At 35.5% G+C, this 23,712-nt stretch overlaps 3 protein-coding genes across 6 annotated transcripts; all 3 read right to left on the bottom strand.

Annotated features, from left to right (window-relative positions):
- Positions 1-1,572: 1,572 nt before the first annotated feature.
- CYP721A1 (cytochrome P450, family 721, subfamily A, polypeptide 1) lies at positions 1,573-4,322 on the bottom strand. Its single transcript, XM_022040728.2, has 4 exons — positions 3,669-4,322; positions 3,295-3,539; positions 2,319-2,688; positions 1,573-2,226 (listed from the first exon to the last, which is right to left on the bottom strand). The coding sequence occupies exons 1-4, from the start codon at positions 4,158-4,160 to the stop codon at positions 1,804-1,806; spliced, it is 1,530 nt and encodes a 509-aa protein (XP_021896420.1). The 5' UTR covers positions 4,161-4,322; the 3' UTR covers positions 1,573-1,803.
- Positions 4,323-4,973: 651 nt separating this feature from the next.
- LOC110813545 (zinc finger protein GAI-ASSOCIATED FACTOR 1-like) lies at positions 4,974-8,337 on the bottom strand. Of its 2 annotated transcripts, none has more exons than XM_022040730.2 (4): positions 7,645-8,337; positions 7,131-7,521; positions 6,814-7,019; positions 4,974-6,239 (listed from the first exon to the last, which is right to left on the bottom strand). In XM_022040730.2, the coding sequence occupies exons 1-4, from the start codon at positions 7,763-7,765 to the stop codon at positions 5,506-5,508; spliced, it is 1,452 nt and encodes a 483-aa protein (XP_021896422.1). In that variant the 5' UTR covers positions 7,766-8,337; the 3' UTR covers positions 4,974-5,505. The 2 variants fall into 2 exon arrangements, with proteins under 2 accessions (XP_021896422.1, XP_021896421.1); XM_022040729.2 differs by having other exon boundaries at positions 7,131-7,527; positions 7,645-8,336.
- A 3,901-nt stretch (positions 8,338-12,238) lies between these two features.
- Positions 12,239-23,348, bottom strand: LOC110813556 (alpha-1,6-mannosyl-glycoprotein 2-beta-N-acetylglucosaminyltransferase). Of its 3 annotated transcripts, none has more exons than XM_022040748.2 (16): positions 23,115-23,347; positions 21,936-22,141; positions 20,050-20,186; positions 19,850-19,960; positions 19,647-19,748; positions 18,724-18,832; positions 18,433-18,633; positions 17,761-17,929; positions 17,563-17,644; positions 17,380-17,473; positions 17,102-17,198; positions 15,847-15,940; positions 14,936-15,008; positions 13,663-13,836; positions 13,200-13,322; positions 12,239-12,777 (listed from the first exon to the last, which is right to left on the bottom strand). In XM_022040748.2, exons 1-16 carry the CDS (start codon positions 23,125-23,127, stop codon positions 12,616-12,618), a joined length of 1,947 nt encoding a protein of 648 aa, XP_021896440.2. In that variant the 5' UTR covers positions 23,128-23,347; the 3' UTR covers positions 12,239-12,615. The 3 variants fall into 3 exon arrangements, with proteins under 3 accessions (XP_021896440.2, XP_021896439.2, XP_021896441.2); XM_022040747.2 differs by having other exon boundaries at positions 21,936-22,144; positions 23,115-23,346; XM_022040749.2 differs by lacking the exon at positions 15,847-15,940 and having other exon boundaries at positions 14,941-15,008; positions 21,936-22,144; positions 23,115-23,348.
- Positions 23,349-23,712: the final 364 nt, after the last annotated feature.

Consider the following 23,712-nt stretch of genomic DNA (forward strand, 5'->3'; position numbering starts at 1 on the left):
TCAATATACAAAACTGAATGTGTCTGGATCAAAATATTAATTATAATCAAAACAGAAGAAAAATATATATATATATATATATACTGATTAATCAGCTTACGTATATTAATTAATTCTTAAATGGGTATTTGACAATCGTATGATGATGAAATGGGTTTGACATTAATTGTTAATTACATTAATATTTGTGTTTAAAATGGTGTCTAATTAATCATATTTTTATATATAAACAAAATTTAGGTTTAAGATATGATGGGAACTTTATATTATATGGAATATGAACCGGTGGATGTGATCTAATCACTTGGTTTGAGTTGTCGGTCTGCTCAGCCACCAGTTGAGCATCTAATTCCATTACCACTAACTTGGTATTTCCCCCCCAACCGCCATAATTTTTACCCAAAAAAATAAATTTTGAAATAATAATTATTTATTATATATATATATATATATGTGTGTGTGTGTTTTTTTGAGTTCAAATTTTTGTGGATAAAATAGGAGATGGGAAAATGTAGGTGCAGAAAACAGAACTGATCCTTCTTTAATTGAAGAGCCAGAAAACTGTTCTGAGACAAAATACAAAACTTTGTTTTTGGACTGCGTCGGCCAATTACGTGACTAATTTTGTATTGGGTCTTATTATGTAACTCGAGGCCCCAAAAAGAAATTGTATTACCCAAATGAATTTCAACCCTAAATTGGTTAAACCAAATTAAAGATTATAACCTTGAGTTTTTTTAATTAACCCGTGCGAATTTACACGTGCATAAGAAGTTATCAAATTAATTGAACTACGTTCGAAAGTGATTTATTAAAATTAAATAGATATTAAATTTTAATGCATCAAATAAAACGTAATGATATAATTAAATAATTATGGTATCCAAATTATGCGTAAGAATTTTTTTATTATATTATTTCCTCGTTAGAAATAAAGAGAGTATGATAACTTTAAATGACCACACGTTGATTTAAAATATCTATTACAGGACGTGCAGGTTTTCGTTTCAAATCTAACATCTATAATTTATATGGGTATATTGTTTTATTTTTTGACATGAATTTATATTTAAATCTGTATGCATGTTGTTATTTATGAAAAAAAAAATTATATATAGAACTATAATATATATATATATACACATGCCAAAACACTAATTAATTATATTTTTGGATAAGTTGTAATTTATACGGTAAATTTTTAAAATAATTGTTAGTTAAAAATATTTATAGTTAAATATAACAATATATTGTTATTTAAAAAATTAAAAATTTTATGTTTAACAAAATTAATTTTTAAAAATTTTAAATAAATTTTTATTACAAGTAAAAACTATTTTCAAAAGGTTACGCATCATCATTGTTTGGTCAACGCAGCAACTCGCAGAATCCCTTGAAGAAGGAAGAAGACTTAATCCCTTCCCAAAACGGCGTCGTCTCGGCGGTGGCTATTGAATGAGACCGTATTTTCGCCTTCAGAAAAAGGGGTTTGGAAAAAACTTAAATCTAATCTTCTGCTTCTCCTTCGCTGGACTGCTTCTGCTTTCTTCTTAAGCAATTTGAACAATATAATAAGGAATTACTGAGATAATCTCGATATCTTTTTCTTTAACATAAATGGTTCTCTATAACTATGGTCACAGTGCCCCTACCCAAGTAACCATAGCTTCTATCCCACAAGATTTTAACATAATTCTACTGGTTTGGTAATATATACAAGTAAAGAAAAGTACATAAAAGTTAAATGGGAGACTTGGGTATCTTTTACCTTTTCGATTGAAGGTTGAGAAAAAAAAAAAGAAGTCATGAATTGGAGATCCTGCGAAAAAGGACGTGCGTCCCATATTGAGGCTGCACTGTCATAAACAGCATAGGAGCATGAATATAACTTGGTGACAAGACGAAAGAATAGCGTTGGAGGATGATAGCCAGCATAATTTTTGCTTCAACCAATGCTAGATTTTGACCAACGCAGGTTCTAGGACCCAACCCAAATGGAAGAAAAGCTGCTGTTTGTTTTCTAGGCTCCTTGAATCTCAATGGATTAAATTCATTAGCATCTTCCCCCCATATCTCAGTGTCATGATGTACAGCAGCGATGGCCAAGTACAGCTGGGTTTTAGCAGGAATGTCAATGTTTCCCAGCTTCACTTTCTCAGATGTTTCCCTCGTCAACATCACTGCAGGAGGATAGAGCCTAAGTGTCTCGTTGATCACCGTGCTTACCTGTTAATTAACACAATCACATTACTAACCTTTTCTTTAATTATTCAAGCAAGAAGAGTATAAGGGTAATAAAGATTAATGAAAGCAATTACAAGTTTAAGCTCGTTCAGTTTATCTGCAGTAGGAAATTTGTTGGGTCCGCAAACATTGGTAACTTCTTCGCGAAGCTTGCTTTGCCAGTCTGGGTACAAGGCTAAAAGGACAAGAGCCCAAGTCATAAGATTTGCAGTTGTTTCTTTCCCTGCAAAATAGAATGTCTTGCACTCGTCTATAATTTCCTCCACATCTAATCTCTCTTCTTCACCATCCTCGTTCTTGTACCAGCACATGAGAAGACTAAGTAGATTTCTTGAATTTTCTCTGGCTTTGTCCCTGCTGATCATCTCAATCAATGTCCTTATTGACTGACGAGTTTCCTTCTCAAGTCTCCACCTCTCTCTGTTATTCTTGGTGGGTAAAAACCTGGGTAATTTGCATGAAAACCAGTCTCAAGTAATTACAACACTAGTTCACGGTGAGGTGAAAACTGTTAGAAATAATAATTTGCAAGTTAAAAGGAGATTCTTTATCTTCTAAAGGGTTAAAAAATAATAATTTACAAATTAAGAAAACTTATTTAAGGAGTTTAAAATAATAATTTAGAGACTCTTTATGAAGTTAAAGATATAAATATCTATTTTTTAATTTTTATAGGTGATTGTAGTTCATGAATTAGATTTTAATACGAGTTTTTAAGTTTTCCTAAGTAGTTATAGTTCATCAATTAGAGTTAAATATCATTCATGTATTTGAAATTTTAAAAATTGTATTAGTGACTATATATAACTACATACATGTAGGTTTTTAGCAACAATCACAGATAAAAACTTAGTTTTTCAATTAATTTTTTTAACTTCTTCCTCCTATTTTCAATAAAATATTATATTGAGCTCTCCTCAAAATCTTCCAACAAAAACTACCAGGCAAGAATATATTCCTCAACATCTTTACTTTGCCATTGATCAACTAAGTGTGTGTGTGTGTTTATGAGAACTCCAATAAAATTGGAAGTAAAAGAAGTTTGATTACCTGAACCCAGGAATATAAACACTTCTCAAAGCCAGAGAAACGAGGCGAGCATGCTGTTCTTGCAACAGAAAGATGCGTTTCCCTTCCTCAAAACTGCTTCCAAAAGCTGTTCTTGATATAACATCAGCTGACAACTCATGAAGTTGTTTATGAATTTCCATTTCAAATTCATCTCTTCCTCCTCTTATTTCCTCCCATTTCTCCATCATTTTCACCGTGCTGCCAACAATTTCTGGTACCCAACCCTGACAATACCAACTTCCTTATTACATATTATACATCAATGCTCAAGCTAACCACGGAATGGAGCGACACCATCAATGCGCATTATAATTAAACGGAAAATAAAAGAAAAGCCCATTTTTTCTTCTCACCTTAACTCGATCCATGGTAAAGGCTTGGTTGGCGATCCTCCTGTGGAAGGCCCATTTCTCACCCTCTAGCCCAACAAGTCCCTGTGCGAAGAGTTGCCTTGATAAAGGGTTGAACCGGATCTTGTTGAACGATCCTCCGGTCCTCGTAGCAATCTCCTTTATCATATCCGGGTCGGATACGGCCAGCCTGGGCTTACACCCGAACCAGTAGAGGAACATCTTCCCATACTTCCTAGACCAGACGTGGTAGAAAGGAGCGATGCGGTGGAGAATACTGTGGAGGTCAACGGATATTGGTTTGGACTGAGCTTCTGCGTAGAGACGCCGGATCTCGACCGTGTTTCCGGTGATCGGGCAGTAGGCAGGACCCGTTATACCTTGATTCTTGAAATGTTTCTGGATTTTCCATGGAATCCATATGACCGAGTGCAGGAATTTTAAAAGACAAAGGAGAGGAAGAAGAGAAAAGATCGCAAGAAGCTGAAAATACATTCTCAAACGTAGAAACACTGAGAGAGAGAAAGAAGAAGAGAGAATTTTATAGAGATGGAGTAGCAGGTGGAATTGAATGTTTGGAAGATTTGAGAGTGAAGTCAATGGGGAGGTGAGTTCTGTCTGCAAAAACAATGTAGAGGCGACCCGTTTATTGAAAGACCCGGATTGAATTTGGGTCGGGTTGGAACATCAGATTACGTGCCTGCTAGCTCTATTTTAGTTCTTAAATAATATTTTGGGGATAAATTTATAAATATTGTAAAAATTTGTGTAAATTTATATTTTATTCAAGATAAACCATAGCGTATAAAAAAAAAATTTAAATTTGATAAAATAAAAAATATATATGTTGTATTATATCAAAAATAATTTTTATAACACAATAAAAATATTATTTTATGAATTATTCTACATTACATATATATATATATTAATAATTAGACTGTACTTACACATAAAAAATACTAAATGTAACGAATGATTTGAATTTACAACTCTATAAAAATAAATGAGTATAGTTTGTTCTATTTTTTGTGGGTTTTCATGGAGTTTTGTCTCAAAGAACTTCAATTTTGGACGGACAAACTGCAAATCGAATTATAAGGTGTTTTAAAGATTAGCATATTTTAACAATGCAATTAGCCAATTTTAAATTATAAACCTTCTGCGGAGAAGATATATATATATATATACATACATACATACATAAAACTTAGCTAATGTCCTACGATGATGTAATTACTCATAACCCATAAATGCATATGCCAACTCACTGCATTAAAATCATCTTCCAGTCTGACGACACAGGGATTCACTGCAACTTTGACTTGACTAATGAGTCCCACTTTATGAATATCCTTTGTTTTTCAATTACAGTTAAATTCCACTACAATTTCAGCGCTGTGTGGGTACTGGGGATGCTCCATATGTGTTTTGCTTAGGCATAGGTTATGGAGTCTAGTTAGGCCAGTATCCATACAAGCCCGAGCCCACCATTACAGTAGACCAATGTTATGAAAACAAATGGAACCACTGCGACTATAGAGTATAGGGAGTAAATATAATGTTTTTCTGCCATGAATATATATATATATATATATGTCAACTAAGCTATGACTAGAAAAGTTCCTGTACACCCTTCTTCCTCAACCTTCATCACAGCTTTCCCATATTAACCATCCAAGGAAAAAAAAGAAGAGACGACTAAACCCAAAAAAAAAAAAAAAAAAAAAGGTAGTTCTTGGCTCTATGATTCTCTGACATCCAACTATTTGTATTCAATAAAAAGAGGACTTGAAACGAAAACAAGGAGAGTTCCTGCTTTTGCTGTAGGCGAAAGCTCCTACAGTAAGGCTGATGGATTAGGCTTCCTCTCAGGTGTGCTCTCCCATATCTGTCCGGGCGAGTTTCCTCCTCTCCCATACGATGGTGCAGAAGTACTCGGTGCTGCTCCAACACCGAACCCACCTCCAAATGAAGGTAAAAGAGCAGAAAGTCCACTGGTTGAAGCTCCTCCGGCACCGATACCCAGACCAAGAAGGTCGAGAGTGGTCGGCCTATTGCCGAAGAGAGAGGACGGTCCCATAATACCATCAGTCAAGCTAGATGTTCCTTCGGAGGGCAGCCCAAGCCCGAGACCTGCAGTAACAGGGTTCCCCTCAGCTGTCACATGGCTATCTTGACCAGAAGAAGAAGGCACGGCCAAGCCTAAGCCACGAAGTAATGAGGGACTAGATGCGGCTGCACCCATTTGAGCAGCCTTTTGGAGCAATGCAGTTGCGGACATTGCAGGTTGCGGCGAAGGAGCGTAGCGGCAGCGGTCTTGACCGCCCGGTGGGAAGAGGGAAGAGGAGGCGCCATTGCTGGAGAGGTAGAGAGATGAAGACAGAGAAAGAGATGTAGGTTCTACGAGAGCGGCTGCCGCAGGAAGAGATGATGCAAATATACTGGCAAAGACAGTACTAGTGTTTAAACACGATGATCTTGGAGTGGTGACCGTGGCTGTGCCCGTGGAGGATAAGCATGTTATGGCGCCTTGCGTTGGAGGTGACACCCTCATTGAATTTTCTGACATTTCTGCGAACAAAAAAAAAAAAAAACAAACATGAGAGATTAAACTACAGGAAACTTATGAATAGAATGCAGAGAGAGTAAATAATAATGCCTTGGTGTAACACCTGAAAAAGGAACCAGGAAAAAGGGGAGTTTTAATAAAAAGAGGTTTCTCTCCAAAAGCTTTCAGGAATCCCAACTTTTAACGCTAGGGGAAGTAAAGGGATGGCCGAAAACGGTATCCTTTCTCTCGGCTGTTCTCTTTTTCTTCCCAACCCCTTTTCGATATTTGTGCTTGTTGAGAATATGCAAACCCCCTCTACATAACCGCCAAGCATGTAAAAAAAAAAAGAAAGCTTTGCTGTCTCTCCCCCCCCGCCCCACACACGTTTGGTTAAGTTGTCTAAGTATCCTATATCAAAACGAGAACAACACCAAAAAGAGACAAAACTGTCATTGAAAAAACCAGCAACCCAAATAAATGAGGCTTCAAGCTTGAACAACAAACAAATAAACAAGTTTTGAAGGCAAAAGAGATCATTATTCGTCCTTACATTTACTTTTACTTATATATAGTAAGAGTACCAAAGAAAATGACCTGAGCTTTGCATCGACAAACCCGGAGATACTATTGTAGTAGACGGAGTGAGGGGAGGTGGTGGGGGTGATGCAACCACAACACCACTCTTCGCATTTTGGTCACTATTCCCCTCTCCGCCCGTAACCGCTAGGGTTTGCTGACTCCTCGCGTTCTCTTCTGCTAAGGCATCGCAAAACGCCCTATGCGTTGTAAAACTATCCCTCCTTCACCAGCCAAATGAGAAAATCAACACCCAAAAAGGCCATCAATAAAAAGTACCAGAACCAAAAAGCGCAATAGAAGTAAAGAAAGATGATAAAGGGACGAATTAAAACCTGGAGAAAATGGTTCCACAATCGCATCTGTATTCTTTAGTGCCGCAGGTCTTCATGTGTGCTTTCCAATCGGACTGTACAGCGTACTTTTTCGAGCACCTCTCGCACTTCCATTTCTTCTCCCCGTGCTTTCTGCAGAAGTGCTTCTTGATGCCGGTGAGGTCGCCCAGAGCTCTCGAGGGATTGTGGTGCACGCACGTGGGCTCCGGGCACACGTAAACTCGCTTGCGCACTTCCTTGCTAGTTCGCTGCTTCAGCTTCCACGGCAGGTTATGGCCCCTTCGGTGAAGCTGCAGGTTCTGGTCACGTTGAAAACCTTTGTTGCAGATCTCGCACACGAATCTGTTGGTAGCCAACAGTGTTTTGGGCGATAAAGCGATTACTTCGGCATCTGGATCTAGGAGAACCGAGATGATAATCAAAAAGAAAGAAGAAAAAATTGTTAGCTCAGTGTCGTAAAAAGAACCCAATAATTCAGTTAACGAGATTGAGGTGAGATTTCTAGTAATTTTACCTGGCATTCCAGGGAGGTTTCGTTTCTTCTTCTGTGGAACGACTGTTAGTGGGGTTGCCTGAATCTGCTGGTTATCGGAAGAAGATATGCTCACTTCTCTGGAAGCCGTAGACACAGCCATTGCCGAGGAAATTTCGAGTTCTCCCTTCGTTTCTTCCCCTAAAAAAATTTTCTCTTCTTTTTTGAATTTTTCTTTTGTTCTCTTTTAAGTGTGAATGGAAGCTAAAAAAACCGCTGCTTCTCTCTGCAGTTGAGCTAAAACAAAACGGCTAGGGTTTGGATTCAAAAACTCAAGTACCGACAATTATTCTATCAAAGAAGCTACCATGATATATATCTGTATTAGCTGCACTTGAACTTCATGAGCTGGATTCAGCTTAAAGAAAAATAAATACAAATCAATTCACTCCGGTGATAGTTTAGATACAGAAAGATTATGACTGTTTCCAAGGAAAATCTCCGAGAAAACACCAGGAACTGCCATCCGGTTCTACAAAATTCCGGCAGATTCAGTGATTCTTTTCCAACGAAAAACGAATCGAAACGTCGACTCAACCAAGTGGATGAGGGGTGAGCGGAGCAGAGTAGTCCCCTAAGGCGGCTAGCCTAGCTTCATAACCAGACAGAGAAGGAGAGAGATGCAGAGACATGGAAGAGAGAGAGACTCGAAGGAAGTGGGAAAAGTAAGAGAAAAAAAAAAATAAGTTTAAAGCGGCGACACATAACCATGGTTAAAGTTTGAAACTGTAGAATTTAACCATGGTTAGCGCGAAACAGTCTCTCGTTCGCTGGCTGCGGAAGCAAATCCGACCGTCCACGTGTCGCCACAACCGGGTTGCTGACATTTGTCGGAAGAAATCAGACTAGGCGGTGGTTGTCGCGTAGTGAGAAAAGGCTCGAATATTTTTGCTTTCGCTCCATATTTTTGAGTGTACCTGCAGGGTTCAGTTGAAAAGACAATAATACCCCTACTGAACCTTCAGTTAATCATTGAGGGTAATGACAGTTTGGACTTTTCACTCACAACGAAAACGTGTGCTTTTAATCAGCTGAATTTGGGGGGAAAGAATTGAAACTGAATATTTTGTCTTTGGCGTGGAAGGCGATTAACGCCTAAATGCCATTGAACTGGTAAGCACCAAAAATGAAGAGAGGCTTTGCGGTTTGTCCTCATTTAGAGTGGCATTTTCGTAATTCCGTTAAAAACTTTGTCCTTCTTCGTAATCCAAACACAGCTGTTTTTCTTTTTTCTTTTTTCACATAAAACATGTTCCTCGTTCAAAAAAAACAAATAAATTATTTATTTATTTACATAAAATTCGGTATTTTTTGGGTGTGGGCCCCATCAGCAGTCGTTCAGTGGCAGTCGCGGTAATAACATCGTCTCTTTGAGTGCGTTACGTAACAGTCACGGTCGCGCGCGTGACGGTACCAAATGTCCAGTGGTTACGGCCACGTCCGTTTCATGCAACGAGAATGATGAGAAAATGATTTCCTACGTCGCGGACTATGGTAATATGCCAGGGATACTAACCGTCGATTGCTATTAATTTACCCTTAGGGGTATTTTGGGCTTTTCACTCCGTATCATGCGTGTCGTGCTATTATAATCAACTACCACCACCACTGGCCTCCACCGCCTTTCTGAGACCGGAAGTGGTACCCACTAAAACAGTCGGTCCACTTGCTGATGTGGACGGTCCAGATGGATTGATTGATATCTCGAGGAAGTGGGGTCCAGGTGTCTCTCATAATCCGCGAATTATTAGGGGGGAGCTAATATAAATTATTTTGCACGTGGGAGGGGTGCAAGTGTGAACCTCTAGATTCACTTTTCTTCGAGCATCGGCGATTACGAAGTTGTTTTTGTTGAATGTTTGAATACACAATTAATCATGTACACTATAATGTCTTAAAAGGGTAACAATTATTTCCTCTTAAACCAAAAAAAAAAAAGTTGTAATTATTATACACAAAGTTATATATATATATATTTGAAGAAGAAAATAATGATAATATTCTCACACAGAGGTGAGCTAAGACATATGCAATAACCATTTTGTTATAAATATAAATTAAATATAATTATAAAACAATAAGTAAATTTAGAAAATAATGAGAAAAAATAAAAAATAAAAAAAAAACTAAAACGCGAATAGAATATACTTTTTTCAAAGTACACTAAATTTACATACTTTATATCTCTTCTAAATTATAGTGTACAAAAATAAATTAAACATCTATTCTCACCCTGTCGAAGTAAGCCTATAAATACTCTTATATGATAAGTATTTTGCGCTAAGCATTAGCGAAATTCAGACGAAAATACGAGGATAATATAACTCACAAGACTAAATACTAATGAAGAAACATTACATTAAGCCAATTAGTAAAAATTTTTTAATATATTTATTAAATACATAAAAATGCAACTCAAACCCGACATTATTACCATCCGCCAACATGGTATCAAGTATAATATATAAACAAACAATAAATTTTAGAAATTGATAGAAAAAATAATCTTATGAATGTGACCGTACATTACTCATCTATTAAGAGGAAGAATACGTTAAATATATTCGAACGAAGAAGGATTTCATATACAATTCAAACAGCAACATTTGTTAAAGAAACTTGTGCATCTGAAAACCCAATAATTAAATTGGATTTGCACTAGTTTCACTTTTTAAATTCATATACTCCGATTTTACTAAAAATTAACTTAATTTGACACATTTTTTAATAAAAAAATTAAAAAAAAAAATTATCTAAATTCACCCTATTACAATTTTATTTATACTTTATAGTCAAAATTAAGTTATGAAAAAAAAAACAACTAGAAAGAAACAAAAAAGCATATGGTTTTTGTTACCTACCAACATGATACTTAGGTCATTTTGATTAGAAACCTACTTAAAATATTGGTGAGTAGATAAGTGGCTGCCTACCTATGGGCATGAAGTTAGGTGTAGACATGTAAATGCCAAGCTACCCTACTAATTAGCATACTGTGAGGACAAGATAACTAAATAATTATAAGAAGAAATTTCCGTACATTATTTTTGAATAGTTAAAAGTAATGTAATTATTATTTAAGATCAATTATGAAGTTAAGAGTGACCTAATATATATGTTTGCTACAAGATGATTGGATTGGATTGGATTATCATTTTAAAAACTTATAATGGACCGAGTTATGTTTTCAGCAATGAAATTTACTCTTGTGTCATGAGATGAGAGAATATCACTTTCCCATATTGGGTTAGGGAGAAAAAAGAACATTAGAGGGGGAGCTCATCCGTCTTGATCGATCGAAAAGCAATCTACTTTTTGACAAGTTTGGAGAAGATGAAGAAAAAACAGGGACTCTCCCACACTTGGTTTTTTTAAGTTGTAGAAAATGTCACAAAATTATGAGTAGAAAAAGACTAAAGAAAATGTCAGAAATGAATGACAAATACAATGGAGTGAGGAGGTCCGACGAGTAATCATCACAGATTTGATTATCTTTTTGAGGGGGGGGGGGGGGGTTTGCTTTTCCTTTTATGATTCCAATAAGCTGCAGAGGTCCACCATGGGATCTTGATGGGTACATTACTTTTCTGCTTTTCAAAAGGATTTTTTTTTTTTCTTCTTTAGGAGCCAACTTTGTGTTATTATTTATTATGATATATACGTACATGTAAAAGAGTGGGGTCAGATATTTACATTATGACTTGTGAGTCTGGTGTATAATATACATACATATACATGTAAGAAGAGTGGGGTCAGATACTACTACTATATGGTGACTTGTGAGTGCATGAATCGAGTAAGACAATGCCTTTTCTCTTTTGGCATAATAAAAAAGTACTGTTCCTATTCCCATTTTGCTTGTCCCCGAGACAGGACCAAGCAGTTTATTCCCGGTAGAAATATATATATATATATGAAGCCAAACTATAAAAAGGAATTACTAATTGTCATTTGCTTGCTCCCACTTAAGTCAACCACCGAAAGCATACATCTCTCCATTTGTTTTATTTCTTTTCTTTTTCTTGGTTTTCAATCTTTCTAGGCAACTGTTTCGAGTCTGCAATTATGGGGGCTACCTATTTATTCTAACAAAAGACACCACAATTTTAACCCTAACCTTCCCCTTATAGATTTTCAAATTTGTTTTACGCCATTCATTTTCTCATTTATTCAGATATAGGACTGAACTAAATTCTCTTCATTTTCAAATTTATTGGTGTTTAAAGTCTCGACTTTTAGTTTTAGCAGACAATAATAGCCTGGTTTCTGTTTAAATCATCTAAATTTTCCGTACGGTACCGTACGGAAAAAACTTGTCACTTTTAAGATACTGAAAATTGTACATATTACCATACCATACTCGTATGTGTATATGTATACATACATATATCTGTTGGAAGATGCATAACATTCTTACGTTTGCTAACACTTTTATATTTTATTATAATTAACTAGTTACATATACCAGTGGATTCAATAGAATATTTTTCGAACAAGTACAAAATAAAAATAAAGGAAAAACATCTACTTGGCAGTGTGAAAGTTGAAATTCCAATCCACCCAGAATGCTCCCTGCTTCAGTAACCAAATCCATTCAGATTAAATAATTTCTTTTTTCCCAAAAAGGGCGAAAAGGAAACCAAAAGGAATCTCAAATAGCAGAGTCTACAAAGAACATATAATTATATACATGGCTCCAATGCACGCTATAACTGCGAGAGAGCAACAGATGCAGGCAATTAACTTCCTTGCACAAGAATAACCATTAAATATCTATTTGCATTTCCTACTTTAGATGTGTCCATACCCATTCTGATATATCTGCACCAGGGCCCTAAAACTTGTCTAACCATGATATTTTCTCAAGTACAGAGTTCCTATGATGATTTTTTTTTTTTTTTTTTTTTTTTTACATTAACAAAAAGTGAAGCCGGCATAATGCTGATAGCCTCTTCATGGCCGGCATGCATTGAAGATCTCACCCCGCATTAGGTCAATCGGCATGTGCTCATGCGTGTAACGCTCAGGACCTAAATATAGACCAGTCTTCTCCAAAAGGGCAAGTCCTTCATCCTTACCGTATCTTGAACTATAGAGTTTCAGGTATTCAATGTCCTGGTAAATTCAAGGAGAAACTATTATCAGAACATGACATAGAGAAGAAACCTGAATAAGTATCAGTCAAATCACACGTAACATCAATCTGAGATACGAACTGGAATATATATCATCTGAGTGCGGAGTCACCAATACTAAACTTTAGTTTAAGATGAAAATGGGATCAAATGTGATTCTGAAAATTCTCAAATCATGGAGAAATTCTGCAAATTTTGGGAGATTATTTCCAAGGCGTTTATTGACAATTCTTATGAGAAAAAGCTAATTTTTTGTATGAAGAGGTAAGTTAGATAACCTTTAGTTTAAACTTTTAAATTGTTTGACCTTAGTTATAATGGCTGCAAGAACACCATGTTCCAAATAAGTTATGAAAATGAAAAAGGAAACAAAAGTTAAAACATAGCTTCAGGCTGCCTCACCTGCAAGCCACTAAGAATGCGCTCCAGTCTAACTGAAGCAACAGGTTCGTGTGAAGATGAGAACACCTCCCCAGGATAAAACAGAACCCCGTCACCTGGGGGAAGCCCACGCCTGAATCTGATCTGCGCGTATACATACTTTATATTTTAGCCAGAAAGAAGAAGAGGGAAAAACATAACTATATTTTTGCAACGAACCTAGAATTTGACACAATTCAACTAGAAAGATAGTAAAAATTCTTCTTAAAAATTAAATAAATTGACCTCATATTATTCTCTTTAAATTGAAAGAATGCATTATAAATTAAGTTAATTTTTTCGTCATCTAAATGCAATTCATATTCTCCCCTAGTTGAACTATGCGCAGACTTAGAAATGAATTTTCAAGTTTTTGGATTTATTTCAAACATAGCACAAGGTTTGAATTCCAAGATTTAATTGATCATAACGGTCGGGTAAATACCTCTGCGCTGGGAACTGTTGCCTTCTCATAGCAGTTGGCACCCCAGTACAAGAAACCTGTTCCACCTTCTTTCCATACACGCCACATCACTGCACGGTGTTGCGTCCCTCGCATCCCAAGGTGCCAATTTGGATGAGGATCAGACGGTCCCATACAGACGTATGTCCACCATTCCTGCAGAAGTAAGAATTCTTTTCAGCAAAAACTTTTTGGTCAGCTATCAGAAAGTGCTTGTAGAATAATGAGGCTTTAACAGTTGTCTGTAACTAAAAATAAGAGTATGTGTCAATTGCTGGTTGTTTTTCAGAAATGTTGGTTGATTATCGGAGTTACTTTTATATTATTGAGGAAAGCTACATGCAAGAACCAGACTGTAAGAAAACTATACCAAACCCCAGCCTTGGTAGCAAAGATGTTCTTATGGTCCTTACTGAAGGATTGTGTTATAGGACAATTTACAATGGAATTGGTAGGTAGAATTTCATCTTTCTTTGATTTCCTATCTTTCTCTATCTTTAAAAATTCAGAAACAAAATATTAAGGCTCGTTGGATAAAGAGAACTCTACGATTTCTGGGGTAAAAACATACTCTTAATTCACAATAAAATTTCAGACATATTCTGTCTTCTTCCTACAGCAGATGATACACAGAGTAGCAGAATTCTGTAACTTCGAATTTTCTAAAATTTCTTAAACTGCCTGTCTTATAACAGACTTATTCCTACCCTAATACACACTTAGCACTTATTTAAACACACTTACATAGATATTACATAATAAACATTAAAACTTACACACTTAAATAAATAATTAACAGGATTACCCATTTTATTCCTCCATTGATAAACCTTCAAGTAAGAAATTATTTGGTTTCTACCAGATGGATTAAGAGGCGTTTAGATTCACTTAATTCCTTGTGTTTTTCAAGCTCATAAGGCTTTGAGTTCCAACAAACTTTAAGTTCATAGAACTTCAAGATAGAAAACTATCTTAACACCTGACTTTAGGTCAAATATTCATCTTCCCTCTTTTCTGGAGGGGAAAGATGAACTGCCAAAAGAGGGCCAAAAATAGTAGTAACAGAAAAGGAAGTTAATTTGGCATAACATAGCATGTTGACCTAGAAAAGCACAACAATAAAATTGAGACTCCTAAATTCACTGACTCATTTAGAAAACAAGTGATGATTAATCATCACCAATCATGATGGAATCGAGAAGCAGAGTTTCAATAAGACTTCTTGACAGAGCAAAAGCATGGAATATATACTTACCTCACCTTTCTCGGGCTCCAATTCAGCAATAATATCCTTTGCCAGATCTTCTCGGTTACCAAGAACCCACTCACTGCAAACAAAGACCAATCACATCATTTCATCTGCTAAACAACATAGAACTAAGAGTTATTACATGACTACATAAGTAGAAGATGATAACCAAAGGGCTAATTTTTGCAGTACCAAACAAGGCAGGTCCAGGCAGACCGGTATTCACTACCAATATATATATCCAGAATCGCCAAATGTAAATTTAGTTCAGCAATTTGCATACTGAAAAAGGAAATATAACACTTCCTTCAACAAGTAGTTAAAAGATACCATAAAATGTTTGAAAAACAATATCTGGGTATTGTGATAATCATGCCGGCAAAGGCCCACATCAGCCAAGTTTATGTACCATGAAAAAGCCAGTCAGAAGATAAGCCAAATCCAGAGGCCCTTTGAGACAATGATACTCATGACACCTTAAAGCTTTTTGAATATAGATAGCCATGGATGGGCCATAATACTTTTCTAAGACAGGAAATTTTGATTTTGATATAAGCCAGATGCTCAATCACACCAATTGCTTAAATAAAGTCTCAAGGAAAAATATAAATTTCCACTAAGCTATTCTGTACCTACTTCTTCAACTGGCAAGATGGTCTATGCAACTCAGACACCATTGAACAGAGTGCATAAGCCATATCAATCATATCCACCCAAACAAAAGGAAGTCATGAACTCTGAGGCTAGCAAGCAAGGCTCAAAAACCATGAGAAATGGTGCTTTAAAACAGAAAGCATGCTATCTGTCCAAGATATGTTTACGCTGATCATTCACTAATCCTACACCAATGCTCTGACAAAAAGTGGCTAGTTTTTTAGATGTATGCTACATTTGAAAACCATTTGAGAAGTAAGTACCTTGTACAATAAATTTGAGTATGAGGACGCAAAAATTTTGGAACTTTGACAAAAGCTTCAAAATGAGTTGGGGCAAGAGGCGCATCACTGGGCCCTACATAAAAGAGTAGATAGAATGCATGAAAATACTTGTAATCTTATAAATGATTATAATCCCCAAAGATATAAATAATGGTGGGTATTAGTAGCACATAGAGAAGGAATTATGTTCAATTAATTATTCAGAAACAAGGAATGCTAGAATAAATCAAAGATTTAGAAGAATGTCATGTCAACACCAGAAAATTATTGATTTTAATTACTTTATAGGTTCAATTTAACATATAAAATTCATACAATTGAATAACTTGGCAAAACAAAAAAAAGGAGATTGGAGAGCTTCAAATCTCACAAATATGAAAAATCATAGACCATTAGTACAAATATTCTGAACAAGTTTAGTAAACAATACAATTAGAAGAACATAAACTACGATATTTAGAAAGGTCAAATTCATGTGAGCAACGGTATGTGAATTATGTCCCTTCGGGGACATCCAATACAAAAATTGGTGCGTGAATCAGGATATCCCATGGCCACATCATCTTATGATTCCTTAGAGAGACAAGTTATTAACCACCGACCACTAGATATTCACAACAGTGGGAAATCACCTCCATTCATAAGTGATAGCAGCAGGTAAAACAGAAACAAAATAAAAACTAGTGGACCAGAAACCAACATTGAATGTGGAAAATTCTCAATCTATAAGTGAAAGCACAAGGAAATATAATCAAAATAAAGACTTAATAGAGCAATACTGTACTTCACACACTTTTGATATAGGACAAAAGGCAAATTCCTATTTAACAATTTGGAGATAAAAAACTAGATGTTGCACCTAAGGGTTTTAAACATCACATCTACAAAATCTCAATCATTACACTTAAATATTAGAACGGCAAGTAAAGAGTATCAAATAAACTTTTTCGAATAGGATTAGAATAGGAAAGATTAGATTAGGAAATACTAAAACTAATAAGACGATAATACTAATTTCAATAAACAAGAACTACTGATACCTGTTAGAAAATATTACTACTAATACAAATAGGAATAATGAATACTGATAAGAATGAACGAGTTACTAAACTATAATAATAGACTTCTAAATAGTACCATAATTTCATAAAATTATGATTTGTGATCTATTTAGTCAATTTATAACTACTCCATTATGTATAAACTTTAAATTAAGAAAGTAAAGAATGCATACCACAATAATAAGTTGTTAAAACACGGGCATCAGGAGCATAAGTATGGATCTCAGTTGCCATGTTGCGAACATAATCATAGTGTTCCATATTCAGCGGCTGTCAAAACGAAAGAGAATGGAATTAGACTATCTTATAGGTCACATAAAAATGAAAAAGTAATGAACAACTTTACACTATGAGCATAAGAAGAACGAAGACGCATGGATATCATATATAGCCCTAATTCCAGGTAGCACCCAAAAACTTGTTTTAACTCCAACTGAGACAGTTTTTATACCTCATCCCATACATAAAAGTATGCTTTCTTCCAGTGTGTTTTTGTTCTTAAGATCTCAATTTCTTTCTGCAAGTAATCCTTTGCTCCATCATTACTGTTGCACATAAACACACCAATGGAAATTCATCAGTTTTGATAGTTAATATACGTGACAGAAGCCAGCATGGGCAATCGACTGTATACCCGGAGAATGCTCGAGTAAATGGAACAGCATATGCTGCTAGTCGTGGGTCTGAAAAATATTCATCTGATTTTGGATGATCAGCTGCAAAAAGAAGAAATGAAAAGGGCATGGGCAACCAGTAGCAATCTGTGAAGGTTGCAAAAGAAGTAGATCCACAACAATATATGAAGAGTTATCAGGTCTCTTCTATAAGTTACCAGGCCACGGGCAGGTGTATGTCAAAACACGCATGCTATCACCCCATCTACAAAAGTATGGGCTGATTCTATATTGAAGAAGCCACTTGAAATGTAAATCCAATGCCTTATACCATTCATCACTTCCATGTTCAACACCAAAACGGTCTTCAATTACAGTATCCGATATCTACTATATGTTAAAGAAGCAAAAAATTGAAATAATCTGATTACACAATAACATACCAAACATATAATAGCTAAGGAAGAGTATGACTTGGGACATATAAGATATCCAAAACTTTATAATTATGCACTGTCTCAAGTACGAATGGCATGTTTTAGGGGTAGTCTGTCAACAGAACAGGGTTAACAATGCTGGTATTCATTTTTTCTATCTTTTAGTAGGTAAATACATCAAAAGGCATATTCTACCTCATGTTAAGACATTCTCAGCCTTTCGTTTGTGCTTACCACTTATTTCCGCTAACCAATTGGGCTTCTAATGCAAGACTGCTAAAAGGTGACATCATATTACCAATTATGATAATTCATATAAAAGAAAACCAACAATTAACCATTCTGTTGATGCCATACTCGCATTTCTTCTGAAAGAAAAAAACAACTAACCAATCTAATGAATCATCAACCTCAACTATTACAACAATGAGTAAATTACAAGATATAGGATACACCAAATACAGCAGGGAGAGATGGAGTTGCAGGAAGAATGAAATCCCAAACTGTTAACCTTAACTTCACGCGAACTGAAAGGTTTGACACAATATCTTCATCCATCATGTCAATAGGCCCATTATCTGAAAAGAATTCAGATAATGATGGAGTTTGTAGAACTCCTCTTAAAGTCGCAGTTGCAGATTTCACTCTCTCTACCTAGAAGGCAATTGCTCATATGAACAGTTGTAAGAACCCGAGGTCAACCAAATAAAATTAAGATTGGTGGAAAAAGACATAGAAATTCACCACTTCATCCACAGGTTTTCCCTCGATGGGCTCCAACATTTCAAGACAGTTCTTAAGTTCCACATACATCTGATGCTTCTCCGCTTTTCCATAGCATTGGGCAGAAGATCTGTGATGAACCCAGATGACTTATAACAGAGAAGACCACATCCATATAAAGTTCTAAAACAAGAAAAGACCTGTACCCAAAGAGGAAACCAGAAAAGCAAGCAACAACTTGAATCTCCAAATTCTTTTAAATCTTGAGTTGGAACACTAATGCTTCTACATATTTACCTATTCTTTCTAGAAGGTGAAACCTTTCTAAAACCTCATGGTCTTTATCCCGGCTAGGGTGCTTATAGGATTAATAGCACAATAACTTGCTCCAAAGGTGAGATTCAAATAGAGTTATTTCTCTAGATATTTCTTATATGTGCTACAGGGCCTTGGAACTAATAGCCACTTATCTTCACAGTGCAAGATACCTTCTATGCTTTCAAAATAAGTTGTTTGCGTTCTTTTGGAGAATTAGGTGTCACCTAATATTGAGATACATGGAGAATAAAGAGCATAGATTGTAATGGAGAGGTTCCCCCTTAGCTAGATATTGAGTATTATGGCTACAACGTAGTGCTAAAATTTTGAATGATTGTATTATTTATACTTGTTTTTGGGGATTTCCATTATCTATTTGCAAAGGGATAGGAAAACTATCTTACATTAAGATCAGCAACCTTTTCTTATCCTGTTCTTTTTCCTTATTATTGTTCTGCTCTTCTTTAGGAGAATATAGTTTCCTTGTTCTTTGTAATCTTCTTCCTTCTTAATAATATTGTCTTTTCGTATTAAAAAAATTGAACTTCTAAATGTTGTAAGCATAATAATATGAACTACACAACCAGGAATACATCACGGACGATGGAAAATCAATAAAAACTTACTCTCCAACTGCCTTCATCGCAGTAACAATGAACTCCCCTTCATACTGACCAGGAGGCTGTGCGCTTGGAACATCTATTGAAATCCAAACTGCACTTGTTTCTCTGCAACAGGCAAAAAATTCAAACCAAATAAATCTTAAGAAGAAGTTATAGAGAACTTCCCGCAACATAGTAAAATAAGATCATAATTGACTGGGCAGTACCCTGGAAGAAGGCTCAGTTGACTAACTGGATGATTAAGCGGCACAAGAGCATCAGGAACACCTAAAATGGGCACCACTCGCCGCAATTTTAATGATTGCCCAACCATCAATCTGACAAGGCAAATATTTGAAAAGTTATGAACTAGAAGAATAAGCTTTCAAGTAAACCGTAAAGGGAACATGTTTTTTATGAAACTAACCGATCTCCAGATGTAGAGTACATGTCACTACATTGAACCTGCACATTCCCAGCAATGCCAGAACCACACCAAGAAACTTTTGGGCGAATGGCAATTTGAACACTCTCTCTCTCATTCCTAGCTGCCAAAAGATTTATCTTCAAGACATAAAGAAACATTAAAAGCCCGAAGATGATGAACACTCTCCATTTTCTTTAATTTTGTAATTAAAACATATGTGCCATAGGCCAATAAAACATCAAGATAAAGAAACAAGACAACAGTCAGAAATAAGCATTCAAGGAATAAGGCATTGTTTTCAACATTTAGCGGCAACTACCATTTTGGATACAAAAATATAGTTCATATTATAATTAAATTCTAAATCTTTTCTTTTGTTATAATCAGGTCCTAAAATTATTCTAAGAAAAATACAAATAGCCGATTTTTAATATTTTTGGGGACCGAATTCAAAACAAAAAAAAGGAGAATTTCTTTCCTATGTTGAACAGATGTATTAATTTTGGGACTAGTTTGTAATATAACCGTAATTATGGGACTAAAATGATAAATGGCAGTTACATTCATTTCGCATATAAATTTCTGTGGTCCATTTCAATCAGAACGATCAAGTGTCTTGAGTTATGAAAAGGGGAGAAAATAATTTTGAATTCCTCCATAACGGTAACCTACCATAAGGTCTTTATCATACCATGTAATCCTCCATCCAGAAAAGATAAATAATAAATAGATTTATCCCCAAGAGAAAGATATTGATTTGCATCAAAACCAGTGTGAATTCTTGTATTTAAAGATCAATGATGACCTAAAAAATTTTACACACATTGGCCAATGCAAATCAAGGCAACAACACATTCTGATTCTACATAGCCTATAATAATGCTATTACTCATTTTCTGGCTAATCAGATTTGGAAGACTAGGGTCCCTCCAAGAATCGCCTTCTTTGCCTGGGAAGCTGTTAGAGATTGCATATTGACTATCGACAAGCTCATGAAAAGTGGGGGAAATATTGGTAAAACGCTGTTATTTATGCAAGCTGACTGCAGAATCCTGTAGTCACGTTCTTCCCTGGTGTCCGTTTGTGTACAACTTATGGTGTTTGGTTTATAGTCTTTTGGGATTAATTGAGTTATGGCAGGTTCACTGAAGGATGAATTTTGGGCGTGGGCAGAAATATGTAAAAAGAAAAATTACCTTAAGCTTGTCCCTTTATCTATTTTTTGGATCATATGGAAAGAGAGAAACGCTAGGGCTTTTGATGGGGTTGCAACGGAGTATGTAAACATTAGAGATAGGTAACTTAATACTTTTGGTTCTTTATCTTGGGTCATGACATTTATAGGAGGGAAGATTTTAGGAATGTCATTGATCTCTTAATTGACTTGTAAAGTTTTTAGTACATGGGCGGTAACCCCTTGGTACGTTTGTTTATAATTCTATATTTTTTTTTATCTAAAAAAAAAAAAAGAAACGGAGCCATAAATGCATTATAAAGCAATAACAAAGAGTAGTTGAAATAGACATAATGAAGAAAGGAAAGCAATCCACCACCCAGTGAAAAAAGTTTCAACGAGTTCTTCACCTATCAACTCAGTTTATTAACCCAGACTCATTTTGATGGAGTTGGTTTAATGACCAAAGATGCCAATTCAAAAAACATAGCTAGCATCTGACTCCATAAATTGAGTGTTACACGCCCAAGGACAAGTTATTTTTCAGAGTTAAATGAAAAATTACTAGTTCAATAAATGCACACCAGGAGACAGCATAAAGAGAAACCTACAAAAGGGTGTTTCATTCTAAAATATCTATTGGATTACGATTACATAAAAAGAAAACATTTAAACACAAGCAGAGTGCAACAGCAAGCACAACAATGCTTACAGGCTCCAAATTTCGAGGCATTTCTTGCGGTCCAATGTTCGCTGTGTTTGCCATGCACCAAACATAAACAAGATCTGCTGTTGGAACCTCTGTGGGATCCACTAAGCCCTTAAGTGCATTTAAGTGCATGCCACCGTCATTCCATCCGTAAGCTGTCCCTCCACCAGCGACGCCTTCAACCGGTGGCACAACCATCTCTTGAGGATCTTCTGCCAATTGTTTTAACATAAGATAAATATGTGCAGCAAAATGCATCAAGTCTTTACAGAGACTACCTAAGCAAGTACCAGACAATGGTCCTACTCCCTAAAACAAAGTGAGAAAAAGATTAACAAAATGCATAGAAACAAAGCCTGTAGACAAGTTTCCTTTTATTTCTCAATTCAATTCTTCGAAGAATTAGGTAAAAAGAAGTACATGTCATAGCAGAATAATAACACATACTAAACTTGAAAATTCACTGAAAAACCTTCACAAAACTACCTGAGAACCTCCTTTCTACGCCAAAATCCAACATCAGAATCAAAGAGAATGTTGCAAGTGATCCACTAAAATCATGATCCATAAAAAGTTTCTCTGGCATCCAAGCATACATTCCCAAGACTTCGCAAACTAAAGCTTAAGTCATCAGAGTCATCTCTACCTAAATTTACATTTGGTACTAGGATATATAATTACCCAAAACTTGAAGTTGTTTACCAGTGGAATCTGACTAACGAGATAATCATACTTTATTTATTATACATCTTCTGCAAAATGCGAAAAATTCCTGAATTCGACCGTCTAATGCAATCCTCAAAACCAAGAAAGTTGCATCACCCCTAAATATTAGTAGCACAAATAATAACACGAAAAACTAAAGGATAACAAAAACGGCGGTGTTGGCAAATCATGGCAGATTGTAAAACCCTAAGCTAAAGAAGAGAAGTTTAAAACTAAAAGAAAATGAAAAGAAATCTGCTCGTCTGCCGAGGAATCTCGAAGCAATTCAGGTTGAAGCACCTGTTTCAACAATTTTTTTTTTCTTCACTTTCTTCTGATTTCTCACGAACCTAACGGCATATTATACATGAAGAATTCTAATAATTCATCGAAGCACGGTATAACTTGAGCAACGCCACCAGTAAAGAAAACCGATTCCAGGATGAAGAGATTAAGGGAAATGAGTGCAGAACTAACCGGCGTTGTTCATTTCCGATGCGGTTATGCCAGAGCGCTGAGATTAATCACGGCAACGAACTCGATTCCTTCTCTGGAGTTTCGGTTTCCTGGATACAGAGCGGAAGTATCGCCTGGGGAAAGATAATCAAGTTTTTCAGTAGTGAACTTGAAATGCCGTCGCTGATTATATAGGAGAAGGGAAATGTTACAGAGCCTCCCACCACAACTTTGGGTTACTCTTTGAAGTATTAGGTTGGTTATTTAAGTGATTACAAATTTTATTAAAAGAAAACCAGGCAAGTATTGGTAATAAGAAATAAGTAATTTCTTTAAATATATATATATATATATCGTAAATATTTCATAATTTATATTGTATTACCATATATTATTAAATTTAACTGATTAAGTATATTTATTTAATAAAGATAATAACTTAAAAATTTTGATAAAGTATTAAAATTATTGTTAAGAATAAATTAGAGTGGCTCAAATTAATTAATATTTTTTATTTAAAATTATCAAAAATAATTTGTATTTAAAGTATAATTAATAAAAATAAATTAACTTATTTATAAAAAATAGTAGGCAGTTATATATCCGGATAAACATTTAA

The sequence above is a fragment of the Carica papaya genome, chromosome 1 (assembly GCF_054855325.1).
Source record: "Carica papaya isolate Zhongbai chromosome 1, ASM5485532v1, whole genome shotgun sequence".
NCBI classification, from domain to species: domain Eukaryota; kingdom Viridiplantae; phylum Streptophyta; class Magnoliopsida; order Brassicales; family Caricaceae; genus Carica; species Carica papaya.